Source organism: Rhincodon typus, chromosome 12, assembly GCF_021869965.1.
Source record: "Rhincodon typus isolate 14 chromosome 12, sRhiTyp1.1, whole genome shotgun sequence".
Taxonomy (NCBI): Eukaryota; Metazoa; Chordata; class Chondrichthyes; order Orectolobiformes; family Rhincodontidae; genus Rhincodon; species Rhincodon typus.
Genome location: NC_063343.1, coordinates 34,851,009 through 34,864,835, shown reverse-complemented (window position 1 = coordinate 34,864,835; position 13,827 = coordinate 34,851,009). Strand labels below are relative to the sequence as shown.

The 13,827-nt window shown below is 40.9% G+C and overlaps 1 protein-coding gene across 5 annotated transcripts in view; it reads right to left on the bottom strand.

Annotated features, from left to right (window-relative positions):
- Positions 1–13,230, bottom strand: part of ube2d2 (ubiquitin-conjugating enzyme E2D 2 (UBC4/5 homolog, yeast)) — a 31,530-nt gene extending 18,300 nt beyond the window's left edge. Inside the window, exon 1 of one of the 5 annotated variants that reach the window (XM_020511781.2) lies at positions 12,659–13,230. In XM_020511781.2, coding sequence (XP_020367370.1) covers positions 12,659–12,682 — 24 coding nt within the window. In that variant the 5' untranslated portion in view covers positions 12,683–13,230. Of the gene's footprint in view, positions 1–1,771; positions 1,861–11,638; positions 11,866–12,352; positions 12,448–12,658 lie in introns of those variants that run through there. The other 4 variants (XM_048603455.1, XM_048603457.1, XM_048603456.1 and 1 more) reach the window with 4 other exon arrangements.
- Between the last annotated feature and the right edge of the window lie 597 nt (positions 13,231–13,827).

The following is a 13,827-nucleotide window of genomic DNA, read 5'->3' as shown; positions in this document are numbered from 1 at the left end:
AAAATAAAATTATGGAGCAAGAGCTTTTACGTACATGTAAGACGTGAGCAACTGACGTGAGAATAGGCCCCTTGGAGATGTGACTGGAGAAGTGATAACAGGGAATATGAAAATGGCAGACAACTTAAACCAATACTTTGTACTGGTCTTCCTCGTGGGGGACACTGTAAACAGTCCTAAGATATCAGATAAGCAAGATGTTAAAGAGAGGAAGAGTCTTAAAACAGTCTCTATCACAAATGACGAAGTATTTGACAAACAGACTAAAGTAGACAAGTCACAAGGACCTGACAGCCTGCGTGCCAGGGTTTTTAAACGAGTGTGACTGCATTGATAGCAAAGACATTGCTTGAAATATTCCAGAACACATGGGGTTCCAGTGATTAGAAAGCCTCTAGAGTGATATTGCTGTTGAAGGGAGGGATGGAGACAGAGAGCAGGAAACTTCAAACTGGCTAGCATTTCCCAACAGATGTTAGGCGGAGTACATTCAACGGAAAAAATATAGCAGCACAATTAGAAAAAGCTTAATGCAGAGTCAACACAGTTTTGTGATAGATAAACCACATTTGATGAATTTGCTAGAGTTCTTTGAGGATATAACAAGCAGAGTTGATAAAGGGAAAACAAATATAGTGCATTTGATAAGGTGCCACATAAAAAGCAATTGCAAAAGATCTCTGTATTGGAGGGACACATTACCATGAACTGAGGATTGTTCACCACAAAGACAAAGTCAGGCTTAGAGTCTTTCGCAGTTTGGAAAGACGTAACCAGTGGAGTGTCACAAGGACAAGCTCTTGAATCTCGGTATTTACCTTCTATGTGAATGACTTGGAGGAGGGAGCAGAGTAATTGATTCAAGTTTGCTGATACAAAAATAGATGGGAGGCAAAACAGTGATGAGAACACAAGGGATCTGCAAGGAGATACAGATAGGGTGAATGAGCAAGTAAAAACATGGCAGATAGAGTTTAATGTACAAAAGAGAACTTACAGTTAGGAACTTCTCTATAGAAGAAGTTAAGAAGTGTTAAAAGGCAGACTCTCATTTTATTGAAGACAGACGTCAAACAATTCACCAGGAATTGGTCATTTTGTACAGAAAGACAAAGCTAGCATGGAGGTGTACCAAGTGAATACACCAGTAAGTGGAAATTTGGCCCTCATTGCTAGGGTATTGGAATTTAAAAATAGGGTCATCTTGTTACTACTCCAGGTGTGCCGTACAGTGGTATGGTCCCCATATTTAAAGGAAGGATATACCGTCACTGAAGGCCTTTCAAAAGAGATTCACTAGGCTGATTCCTAGGATGAAGGGGTTGATTTAACAAAGGCCTTTTATTTGTTGGCATTTAGAGTAAGAAGGGGTGATCTTATTGAAACATCCAAGATTCTGAGAGAGCTTGACAAGCTTTGTTGAGAAAACATTTCTACTTGTGGGGGAATCTCAACTATGGCACACAGTTACAGTGAGGGAATATTGATTTTAATGACAAGATGTGAAGGAACTTCTCTCAAAAGCGTAGTAAGTGTCTTTAAACCAGAGAGAGTTGCAGAAGCTAGATTTAAAGAGGAGGCAGGTTGATTTTTTAAATTGAGGATTTAAGAGTTGAAACCTGCACCAGATCAACCATAATCTTTCAAAATAACACTGTAGACTCAAGGTGATGAATGCCCTACACCTACGATTTCTTTTTGTTCTTACCCCAATTCCATGACTTAAGTGCAACTATACACAAGAGGAGTACTGGTTGGTGTGTTGACCTACCTTTTCAAGTGTCAGAACACAGGAGGCCACTTGTGCCAATGATGGCTGTGCCAGCTCTTAGAGGGAACTATCCAGTTCGTTCCACTGCCCTGCTCTTCCGGCATGTCCCTGCATTCCCCTTAAGGCATATCCATTCTCTTCTGAAAATTATATAGAATCTTCTTTCCTCACTCTCTCAGGCAGCATAATCCACATACTTGCTGTATAAAGAAAATATTATCACATTCTTCTCTCACCACCAAACCCCAAGGATTCTTTTGCTAATCACCTTAAAACTGCATCTGGTTAACATTCCATTAAAACCCTCAGTTTTGAACTACACTATTCAGCGTTCCCATGAACTTCTCCACTCTAAAGAACAATTCTCTTGTTGGTCTACAAAAATGACATCATGGCCAACCACTGTACATTTGTTAGCCAAATCTCAGGTCTTTTTTCATTGAGAAAAATTGCTTTTTTTAAAAACTTAACTGAGTTACAGCTTTCGATTTCAGCAAACAGGCCTCAGCCCCCGATATATGTCAAGGGCTCTTTTATGTTTTCAGGTGCTACTTTATCATGCACATTAACTCTTATTCGATCATAGGTCACTACTGTCGAAGTAATATTACCTTTTGCATTTGTGCTGACCTGTGCGCTGTTTGGACTCAAAAGCAGAACTGGAAGTATAATTATCAACTGCCCATTCAATGTAAAGCCACAACACAAGGAAAGCATTAATTTCCTAGACACAGCAATAGTTAAATTGGTACAAGAAAAGCAGCATAAGTTTGCAAATGTTATTTTTCCAAAGCAGCTGACAAATACTTGGACATTAAAATAAGCCATCACTCTAAACATATCTTCTAGCCTAGCAGGCTCATACATACAAAAGCAGAAGTAATACATTCAGCTCTCCAAGCCTCCACTATTCAATAAAATCATGGCTGATCTATTTATGATCTGGTTTTTAGACTGCCACGTACCTTTCATGACCTCAGATTCGTAGGAATCATAGAACCCCCACAGCGTGGAAACTGGCCCTTGGGCCCAACAAGTCCACACCGACCCTCAGAGGATTCCACCCAGACCCATCCCCCTATTACCCACCTAATCTACACATCTCTGAACACTACTGGCAATTTAGTATGGTCAATCCACCTCGCCTGCACATCTTTGGACTGTGGAGGGAAACTGGAGCACCTGACAGAAACTCACACAGACACATGGAGAACATGCAAACTCCACACAGACAGTCACCCGAGGGTGGTATCGAACCAGAGTTCCTGGCACTGTGAGGCAGCAATGCTAACCACTGAGCCACCGTGCGCTTGCTTAGACAAGCGAATCAATCTCTAGCTTAAAAATATTCCGTGAAACTACCTCCATTGCCACCTGAAGCAGAGTTCCCAAGTCTCATAGACCTGAACAAAAAATTCCCATCTTTCATAAATGGGCAACCTTAAAGTGTTTTTTTCACAAAAAAAAAAGCATCCTGTTGTTCTCAACTCCAAAGGGAATATCTTTTCCTTATCCTTCTTGACAAGGCCATTCAGGATCTTGCATACTTCAAATCATCCACTTCTAATTTCAATTTAAACAATCCTATCTTATCCAAGCTATCCTCATAGGACAACCCACTCATTCCAGGTACCAATCTACGAACCTCCTCTGAACGGAGACCAAAATGGCATAAATGAAACACGGTCTCATTAATACGCTGTGAGATTGAAGCATGGCCTCATCACTTTCATGTTCAGCTAATTTGCTTCCATTATGTTTACAAAGCTGGATTTTTTAATATATTAAAACTTCATAGATCTTAACATCAGATTTCAGTTTGACAATGGACACAAAGTTTATTGCAATACGATTGACTACATCTCCCCCATACCACCTCCCAGCTCCTGAACACATAAGCCAAGACACCACAATCATTTGCAAATAATTAGTTACTTTAATGATTTCAAGCATTCCTTGCTCCTAGTTAGCAAGGTGTTCCTTTGTTGGCAAGTTCATCTTTGTAACCTCTCCATCTCAGTCCAACCACAGCAGGGAGTTTGTCACCTCAGTAAACCAGCAGTTCCTCCCTTCCAACATAGGGCTTGGAGCAGTCATCTTGCTAAACAAATTACCTATTGCAAGCCCTCTTTGCTCAACGCCTGTCAACTGTCATTGCTCCTCCAAACATATGCCAATTGTCTCATTTGCTGAAGGTGACAGTTCACCCTTAGCTTCCATTCACCTTATAAGAAATGACCCAACAGTGAATTATCCAAAGGCTGAACAAAGTGTTTTGGAGGACTTCTGGTGGCAGAGTTACCAACCACCCCCACTGTATGTGGAGCACAGACCTCTACATACTGAGCAGATGAACATGTTTTTTAAAAAAATTCTATGGATAAGTTTAAAATCTCACAACTTAAGCCAATTGGGGCATAAATTTTATTGCCCTATCAGTCTATATTTAATAGAAATATAACTTGTTCTATCCTTCTCTCAGAACCAAACATATACAAGGTCTTTCTTTTAAAAAGAGTGGGGAATTCGTACTGCTTAGTATTGACACATTCAAGTTGCGGCTCAGTCAAGATTGCTATTACTCTCCTTAAAAGGGACTATGTCAAAGCATGTAATTGTAAGCCATGGCCCTAAAAAGATTTGGTGAAGACAAACATTTCCTAGTGGCTTGGGTACATGCATCCTGATTTTTTTAATGTCAAATACATCATTCTGAGGGCAAAAGTAAAACTCAATTTTCTCATTAGCTTTTCTGAATCATTTGTTTTTAATCAACAACTTGCACAGTTCACAAAATATGTCAATTAAAATGGTTTTTGCACAAATTGATATTATCCCATTTACGCAAGCAACTCTTCTGCACAAAGAATGAAATAGAACAGATTATATTCAAGATTTACTTAGTAAATTTGGGTTTCTTTCCCTGCATATACCCAAACTACCCATTTGAAGCACTCCATTGACATAACTGCTCAGCTGGAATGAGGCACGAAACAATTACCTCAACATGCAGTGAGCTCAAATCCACCTGTCCGAGTAAAAAGGGTTTACCAGTAACTGAAGCAAGTGCGCATTTAGGGCTCTGACGTATTTGGATGTGGTTATGAGATACCACAGAACAGCTGCCAACATACATACCAAACAGATCATCATGTGCTATTGCACGTGATACTTGGAGAATATGTCGCTCTTGAAATTCTTCACCCCTACTCCAAACTGCTTCTTTGAACGCAGTACAAAGATCATTACAATACACGCTGATGTTGCACCTTTAACTTAAAGCATCCCAGTATGTTTATCAGAACACAACCAAACAAGCCATCCAGACAAGGCAATATTAAAATTGGATGACCAAAGCTTGATCGGCTGAGTTAAGGAGGGACATAAAAGGAAGTGAAGAAATACAGAGGTGGAGGAACGGAATGCCAGAGCTTAAGAGCCCAAGCAGCAAAAGGTACAGCTACCAATAGCGGAACAGTAAAAGTTCAGGAAAATTCAGGAGTTGAGAGACGATAGCAGGTATCTGGGGCAGTTGTGGGACTAGAACACACTCGAGAGAGAGAAGAGCAAGGCCACAGAGGGAATCGAAAGCAAAGATGAGACTTTACAATAATGTTCCCTCACTGGGAATCATTTAATGCTTAACATGCCTTATAAAATGAATTCTTACACTTCCAACTAGTCTTCCAGCCTTTTCAAATTCTCCTTCCTGGAGAAGTTTAGAAGTGCTAATCTCAGAGTCACTGCATTGTAATGATTTTTTTGGCAAGGGTCAGAGGAAACAACAAAATACAAAGCTATCCCTATGACAACTTACTCAACTCAAATTCTAATGCGTTTCATTTACACAATTTTTCTACTGCATTTTTACATATTTGTGAAAATGGATTTAAATAAAATGTAACACTGACCTTCATAACTAGGTATCAAATACATTCCAGAAAGCCTAATTAAAGAAATATTAAAGACAGAGCACAGTAGTGATTCACATGATGCCAGGGATGAAGGATTGTAATTACAAGACTTAGAAAAAAAAAGTAAAATTTTAAAGTTACAGTATTGTTTGATACAATGAATGTTGCACACCCCAACAAGAACAATGGAGGATATTCAATTCAAAGTTAAGTAAAAGGCTTTTAAAAGCAATGTCTATCTAGTTCAGGAAGTTACTAAAACGTGAAATGCTTTATCAAATAGGGCTTCAGCACAAGCCCGTCACATGTTTAACCAGGGAACAAAAAAACATGGATGAGCATTTTGGGACTTTAGAACAGATCTGTCTTTGCAACTGCAAAGTCACAAGACTGGTGTCTACTACACAATGGATCAAACTTAAAGGCATTGCTCCCTTTAATGATGTGCGTGATTGCACAGTAACTTTAAAAACGTCTGGACAGCCACAGAAGTTCTTCCCTTCTAACTACTGTGCATGCACATGAAAACTTCTACAGACCACACGAAGAAATTGAGTAGCCAGGTACCAAAAGAAAACAGATAATATTGTTTAAAAGTTAAAAGTGAAAAGTGAAAATGCAACCGTGATGAAGTCAGAAAATTTGTATTGATTTGTAGCTAGATTTCAGGCTAAAGAGAATTTTATAAGCAAACGAGTAAAAATTGCTAACCTACAAGGACAAGATGTGGAGGTGCCAGTGTTGGACTGCAGTGGACAAGTTCAGAAATCACATGACACCAGGTTATAGTCCAGCAGGCTTATTTGAAAACACAAGGACAAGGGTGGAGGAAATTGGATTAACTGGTCTTACTCAAAGATGGATGGCTAGTATAGTCAACAGGATGGATGCCTTCCCACATTTCAACAATGCAGAAACCTTGCATCATTATTGCATTAGAGTTTCAGTACATCTACGCTCTCAACAGCAAGTCACAATATTTTGCTGAAAAATCAAACAAAAAGTAAGATGAAGTGCTGATCTAAGGGGAAATTGTTTCTCAAACCTGCCAATAATCTGTACGCACCAGGAAAGAACACACAAAGTTCAATTTAAAGACTTTCATGCACGTCAGGTGAACAGCTCACTTTTCCAGCAACTTGCACTACAATACTACTTGATATTCTGGACAGAAAGGCCATTGAGAATCCAAGAATGCACTGGGTGCAGGTGCTATTTTTAGCAAAATCTGAAGAGACTAGAACTAGATCCTGCTACTGCGCAAAGTAACGACTAGCTTTAAAACCCTTCCTGAAGATAAAAGGCATGATTTCAAAAGGGACGGAAAATTGGCAAAGAATCAGCCACCCTTATATTTATTAGGGTAACTGGGCTGGAGAAACAACTAACTGATCTGACAGCTAGCTTTCTGTCACCAAAGAGGAAAATCATTCCGAATAAAATATGGACTATTTGGCAATTGTTCAGACCAAACTTAATACCTCTAACGTAAAGTTTTTCAAAGTGATTCACAGAACCACAATAGCATTTCAGATTATATTCGAGGTCTGGCTTATGAATTCCAGTTTATGGAAAACAATCCACTCTAAGCAAAGAGATATCTAAATACACCAATTTAAACAGAGTTTTTGTCATTAACATAGGCAGGTTGCCCATGGCCAATGCTAATGAGTATTTCTAGGATTAAAACTTCATACATGGATGCAAACGACTGGGGACAGCACTAGAGCAGGACAAGTCAATTCATCTGTATTTGATGCAATTCTGATTAAACCACTGGTTTTTAGTACAACCATGGCAGATTCCAGGTCAAGAAGGATGCATTACCTTGAGGGGTAAACCTCATGTGGACTGCAAAATCCAAGATTCATGGCATACAACTTCAATTTACATTCCAGGTTGTCTCAAATCCACAACCATGAATATTTCTTTTAAGCAGGGAGCAATTGATAGTATGGACATTAAAACAACAGCAGACAGTAGAACATTACCCAAATTATCACAATAAATAACCATACACATCTTGGAAGCTTCAAAGAAGTTTCCCCAAAGTAACAATCCTGTCCAAACATTCACAAAACAACAAAATCAGGTGGCAAGTAAAAAGTAATTTAGTACAAAGTGTGACCTTACCCTGACTTTCAATAAGACACTTTAGCAAACATTTTTACATGATTGCACAATTTTCTGATAATTCCACAGTTTGTTGAAGTAAAGTGAGGAACTTTTTGCATGAACTCAAAAATGTTGCGTATTAGATTACGTGGGAAAAGATTACGTTCCCACATCACTTTCTAGGCAAAGTTTTCAATTTCAAGTGTTAACAGAATCAAGAGTGAAACAGGACAAATAAGCATGCAGATTCCTTTAATCACAGTTCCAAGAAAAAAAATGCCTAATGTCACAAATGGAGTATGAAATCAGAAGTAGAAACTTGGTATTAAGTTTAACTACATCATCTTTAAATATCGTGCATCCTAACACCAAGCACGTAGGTAGACTCTCTGTAATCAGAGGGTCTTTAAGTTTTGCACTATCCATTTTAAATTCTCAATTTCCTCTCTCACTTTCATAACTATTTGCAATGGCTGATATTGAGGCATAGTATCAAGTACCATTAGCCCTTGAAGGCCTCATTCAAGAGGTTTTTGACAAAAACAAGTCTTAACCTGCAAATATACTAACACTGCAGAACCTGGACTCAAAAGCCAACACTGACTGATATGCCTTTCCCAACATCTATATATTTCACTGAATGTCAGTTAAGAATATAAACCTTGATCACCCTCCCCTTCACAGAAAGGGTGAAGTCAATTAAGCTATCCAGTAATCAGAGACTTATAAAGGAATGTTATAATTGAATCAGTAAAATTTCACAAACTGTATATGAATATACTCTTGGAAAAGGGTCCAGTTTATTTAAACTATAAGGGAAAGAACAATATCCACAAGGAACTTGTCAGGCTGATGCGGAGGATATGAAGTGATCTGTACTGCCAGCTACTAGAAATACAATTTGTTCAGCTGACCTGTACATGAAAGCTCTTCAATTCAACATAGGTCATTTCCAGGTGACTGCAAATTATTGGCAATTTTTTGGGAGCAATTTTCCCCTTGGACCAGCACTTCAGGTTTATTTGATTTTCAGCAATAGTTTTCGAATGTATTATTCAAGAACATTGAAATTTTAAGTTAGACTTGAATTTGAGTTTGACAAGCAACCAACCAGACAGATGTGATTTTTAGATGTAGGATTAGCCGCAAGGCAAATTTTTAAAAAAAGTAATTAGAAATCACCAGTTTAAAAATAAATCTGAATAAATAGAAAATGGGAGTAGACAACCTGTGGCAATGTGGAGACTACCAGCAGACTTGACAAGCCAGGTAGTCAGCTTCATATCTTGTACTTGTAGGATGTTCAAAGAACGATACATTTCCAAATTCAATTCATTAAGTTTTGCAAACAATCATTAGTTTACATCGCCTGTACTAATCCCCGGAACATACAGCACCAGGTTCTAAGAGCTATGTAATACACGCTTACTACAAGGTTATGAAACTGTCAATTAGAACCTGTGGTACATCAAAATGTTCCTGACAGTTAAAAGGAACATGAATGTATCATTTGGAGAGTGAAGCACATGATGCTGTTGCACACTGTTCTAAAAAAAAAATTTAGAGATCAAATCCTGTTAACTACAACAGCAAGTGTTTCTAATACACTGCAGATGCAAATAAATACACTTCATCTGTTAACTCAAAAAAGGTGGCTATAGCACCAACTACTTTTGTAATAGCAATTTTTACACTGCAACACTTCATAGGTGTTAGACAAAATCCAACACTGAAACACAAGGGAACATTAAGACAGGCAATCAAAACACTTGTCAGAGGAGGTTGGTTCAAACAAGTACCTTACAAGAGGAGGGGAAGAGACATTGGGTGGGAGGGCAGAATTCAGGAGCTTATGGTCTTGACAGCTTGAGAGAAGTAACCAACTGATGTGAAAAAGTGAAGATAAAAATTAGAAAAATACTTCTCATAGACAGTTGTTGGACTGAAAAAAATTTATACAGAGATATGGAGATGCAGAGGAATTTGAACTGGAGGAGATTTTTAAAATCTGTGACATTACTGCCCAAGGACTCAATGTAGGTCAGCAAATACAGACTGATGGACAAATGGGATCAGATTTGAAAAAGAGCACGTTTCATTTCAAAATACGTACTCCATTCTTGTATGTAATAAGTACTGAATACATCCAAGAATTATTTAAACAAATCCCAAGTGTCAAAACAATGTGCAAATCAGAAAAGATCACTGCAGTTCCCTTGGCCAGCTTGCACGGCAAATACATACCACAATATCCACCACTACCTGGAGAACAACCGGAGCTAGATTAGGAACCAGTTATCCTGATACATAAACCAGCTCCCTCGGACTCCCTTTTAGTCCATTCCATACAATTATCATTCACTTTGTAACCTAGCACAAACAAAACTGTTGCTAGGCAGCGTGTCTCCCTTACCCAAGGGTAAGGTTATGTTTACTCGTGCAAGAACTAGTGACTTTGTTAAATGTTTTGGTGTCTGTCGTCACGAGATCCTCAATACGAAATACTTCCAGATTACCTCAGTGCTTGCAGAGTAAATATTTCCAGCTTTAGCAGTTTCCCACGGAAACTTGGGTGTCTAAACACCACTATTAATTTAGTTGTCCTTCACTGCACCATTCCTAAAGCATATTTGCCTTATTAATAAAAAAAGTCCAGAACAGCACACAGGATTGCAACTGAGGCAGAACCAACACTTTCTTAGAAAGCAACTGAATAAAACATTCTGACTTTATCGTTTGTTGCAAACTAATTTCAAAGTGAACAGCATTGCACTTAAGACCTTGATGAAAATATGACAAGCCACAGCAAAGTAGAGACCTCATGGAGCAGTCACAAAAGTTGAAAGATTGTTGTTGTCGGAATTAAAAATCAAATAACTTGCATTTACATAGTAACTTTAATGTAATAAAACAGAGGTGCTTCATAAGCACACTATTAGAAAAAAACCGCATCAAGTAATGCAGAGGTTATGGAAGGGAAATGTTAAAAGGATCCATATACCTGAAGTCTTGTTGTCAATGTTGGAGTAGGGAAAAATCAGGGATGCACAAGAATACAGAATGAAAGTAATGCAAAGCTCTCAAAGGGTTGTACGGATTGGAAGGGTAAAGACCATGGGAAGTCTTAAATGCAAATCTGAAAATTTTAAATGCAAAGTATTGTTTGATAATTAAAGCAGATAAGTGGCATTACGTGTCAAAATATTTTGAGAAACAGATTTTAAAAAAGCAATGGCGAAACTTTTGGTTAATTGAACAAGTGCAACCCATGTTACGCAACAAAGTCAAAGACTCAATGTGCCCAGATTTTAAAGAAATAGTCAACCAGTCATATCAAAAGATTCCACAAGACATAACTCAAAACAGGAATGTCACGTTTTAAAACTAAGTTTTCACTGTTGTATATTATGTACTTGGTCATTTGGCCTAAGATTCAATAGAAAACTTTTCAAATTAAATGGGTTCAAAAACAATGTTATGACAAATGAACTGCATTTTGTTAATACAAATAGGTTATGAAACCTAAATTAATTACATAGTGAGGGACCGATGTGTTGCAAGACCAAAATTTACTATATAAATGAGAATTTTGAAATCAAAAACAAACATCTATTTCCACAATCACAAAATGCCAAGCATTAAATATGCAACTCATCATTAATCGGGACAAGTAAAAAGAACGAATCAAACTTTCAGAAACCTTATCCTTCTGTATCTGCATTGTGGATAATGGCAATAACAACAATAAAAATCAGCTTTGGATTAAACGTGTTCAAGTTTTTCATTCGTATTAATTCTTCATTAAGAAAAAGTAAGACATCAAAAGAATTAAATTCACCAATAAAAATTAGTAAATCCAACGCCAATCCTCACGCTCTGTGCGATCAATAGAAACATGCCTTTTTTTCAAAAAAAATCTCTGGAGTTACATCAAAAACCTCATTCTCCTGTTCATTAAAAAAGTTACACTTATTACTTGCAGTTCCCACTCATCAGCTGAGGCAGTAAAGACGTAGATCGATTTTGATTTCGGGAATGGAAACTGACAAGAGAATACAAACAGCGCACATGGAAACAGGATGCAAGAGGCCAACTTCCACAGGAGCACTGCGAAAAAAAATGGGCGCCCCAGGGTCTTATGTCCTCCACCACGGCCCTCGGCTTGTGTGAAGAAACGCAGTAGGCCCGGGACCTGCCGATCGGACCCGGAGATAAACTCCCGCGGGGACCGAGGCCTAGCTCAAAGTGGCGGTGGGTGCTGAGTGTCACGGTGACATTTCGGCCAGGAACCCACCACTAACCCCTGTCGCGGCCGGGGGCCTCCGCCACTTCCTCCCCGCCCGGCCCTACGAGAAGGGGATTGGGGATGGTGGGGGGTGGCAGTGAGAAAGGAAGCGGCTCGGGCAAAGGCGGGAGGACGGGGTTTTCGCCTCCCTCCACCCGCTAACTGCTTACAGACGGGGGCCCGGTGAAATAAAAAAAACACACCCGTCCTTCCTTCGCCCAGACGATGATAAAATAAATAACCCACCACCATCACCCAGTATCTTACCTACCGGGAGTAGGCCCCGGCTTCCCCCACCACCCCCCAAACCACAGGCCTCAGAGCAAATGGCGGCCAGGGAGGGGAATAGAGAAGGATACAATCGGGAGGAGAATGATCGGCCGGGCCCTGGGGGTCGGAGGTAGGTAAGGGGGGGGGGGGGGGGGGGTTGATTGGGGAGGGAAGGCTCGAATAAAAATAAAACACATTAACCGATAGACACACAAATAGAGACAGAGTAATAGACAGATAGAGACAGAGAGAGGGACAGACAATAAACGGCGGCGGGTGTGGGCGCCGCTTTCCCCCATTTACCTTGTGGATTCTTTTGAGAGCCATGTTAGGAGCGCCGGGCGGTTAGAGGTGTTGTTGTTGTTGTTGTTGGCCGGGCCGGACAGCAGTGGAGCGGACTGGGTGCTGGGTCAGGTCAGGTCAGGTTTCGGGCCAGGCCAAGGCTGTGTGGCTGTACTCGGCCTCTCTCTCACTCACTCACTGTGTGTGTGTATATATATATATATATATATAGTTGTTCGTGCTCTCTCTCTCTCTTCCCCCCTCTCTCTCTCTGTGTCTGTGTGTGTATGTACTGCTGCTGGGAGCCGGGTTTAAAGGCGAACCCGGAAAAAGCCGCCGAGTCCGCTCGGAGACACCGAGAAAATGGAAGGAAAGGACCGGCCGCTTTAAAGTAGTCCCCATGTATCCGTCCGCCGGCTGCAGGGGAGGTGGTGGACAGGGGCAATAAAACACACACATACACAAACACACACCCCTCGCTCTTCCTCCCTCTTTTTACAGACTGCCTGCCCTACTGGAAGTTATGGGCTCTGTGTGGAGCGTGTGCGTGTCATTTCTCGATGCAGCTGCCTACACGCCCCGCTTTATGAAACAGCTCCCCACCACCCCATTTCCCTCTGGCAAAGGAAGTGAGCCGCGGACCGATACCGGCGGAGGTGATGGGGCTCGATTGTCTCCGAGTTCTCGCGAGAAGTGGACGCCGGTTTTTGGAGGGGGGGGGAGGTAGGATGTTCAGCGCGCAGGCGCAGCAAGGCCCGGCGCATTGGAGACGGGGAGGCAGCAGCCACCGCCAGTTCACTCTCCCCGGGGGAGAGAGGGTCGGTCTCCCGGGCAGTGAGGATCATCACCGGGTTTACACCGAGTGGGTTCAGTCTCCTGGGTAGTGAGGGTCATCACTGGGGTTCACTCCGAGTGCGTCAGTCTCCCCGGGGAATGTGAGTCAGTCTCCACGGGGGAGTCAGGGTCGGTTTCCTGGGGAGTGAGGGTCATCACTGGGTTGATTCCGAGTGGGTCTCCCGGGTAGTAAGGGTCATCACTGGGGTTCACTCCGGGGGGGTCAGTCGCCCCTCATTTCGCTCAGGCCGAGTGGGTCAATCTCCCGGGGAGTGAGGGTCATCACTGGGTTCATTCCGAGTGGGTCAGTCTCCCGGGGAGTGAGGGTCATCACTGGGTTCATTCCGAGTGGGTCA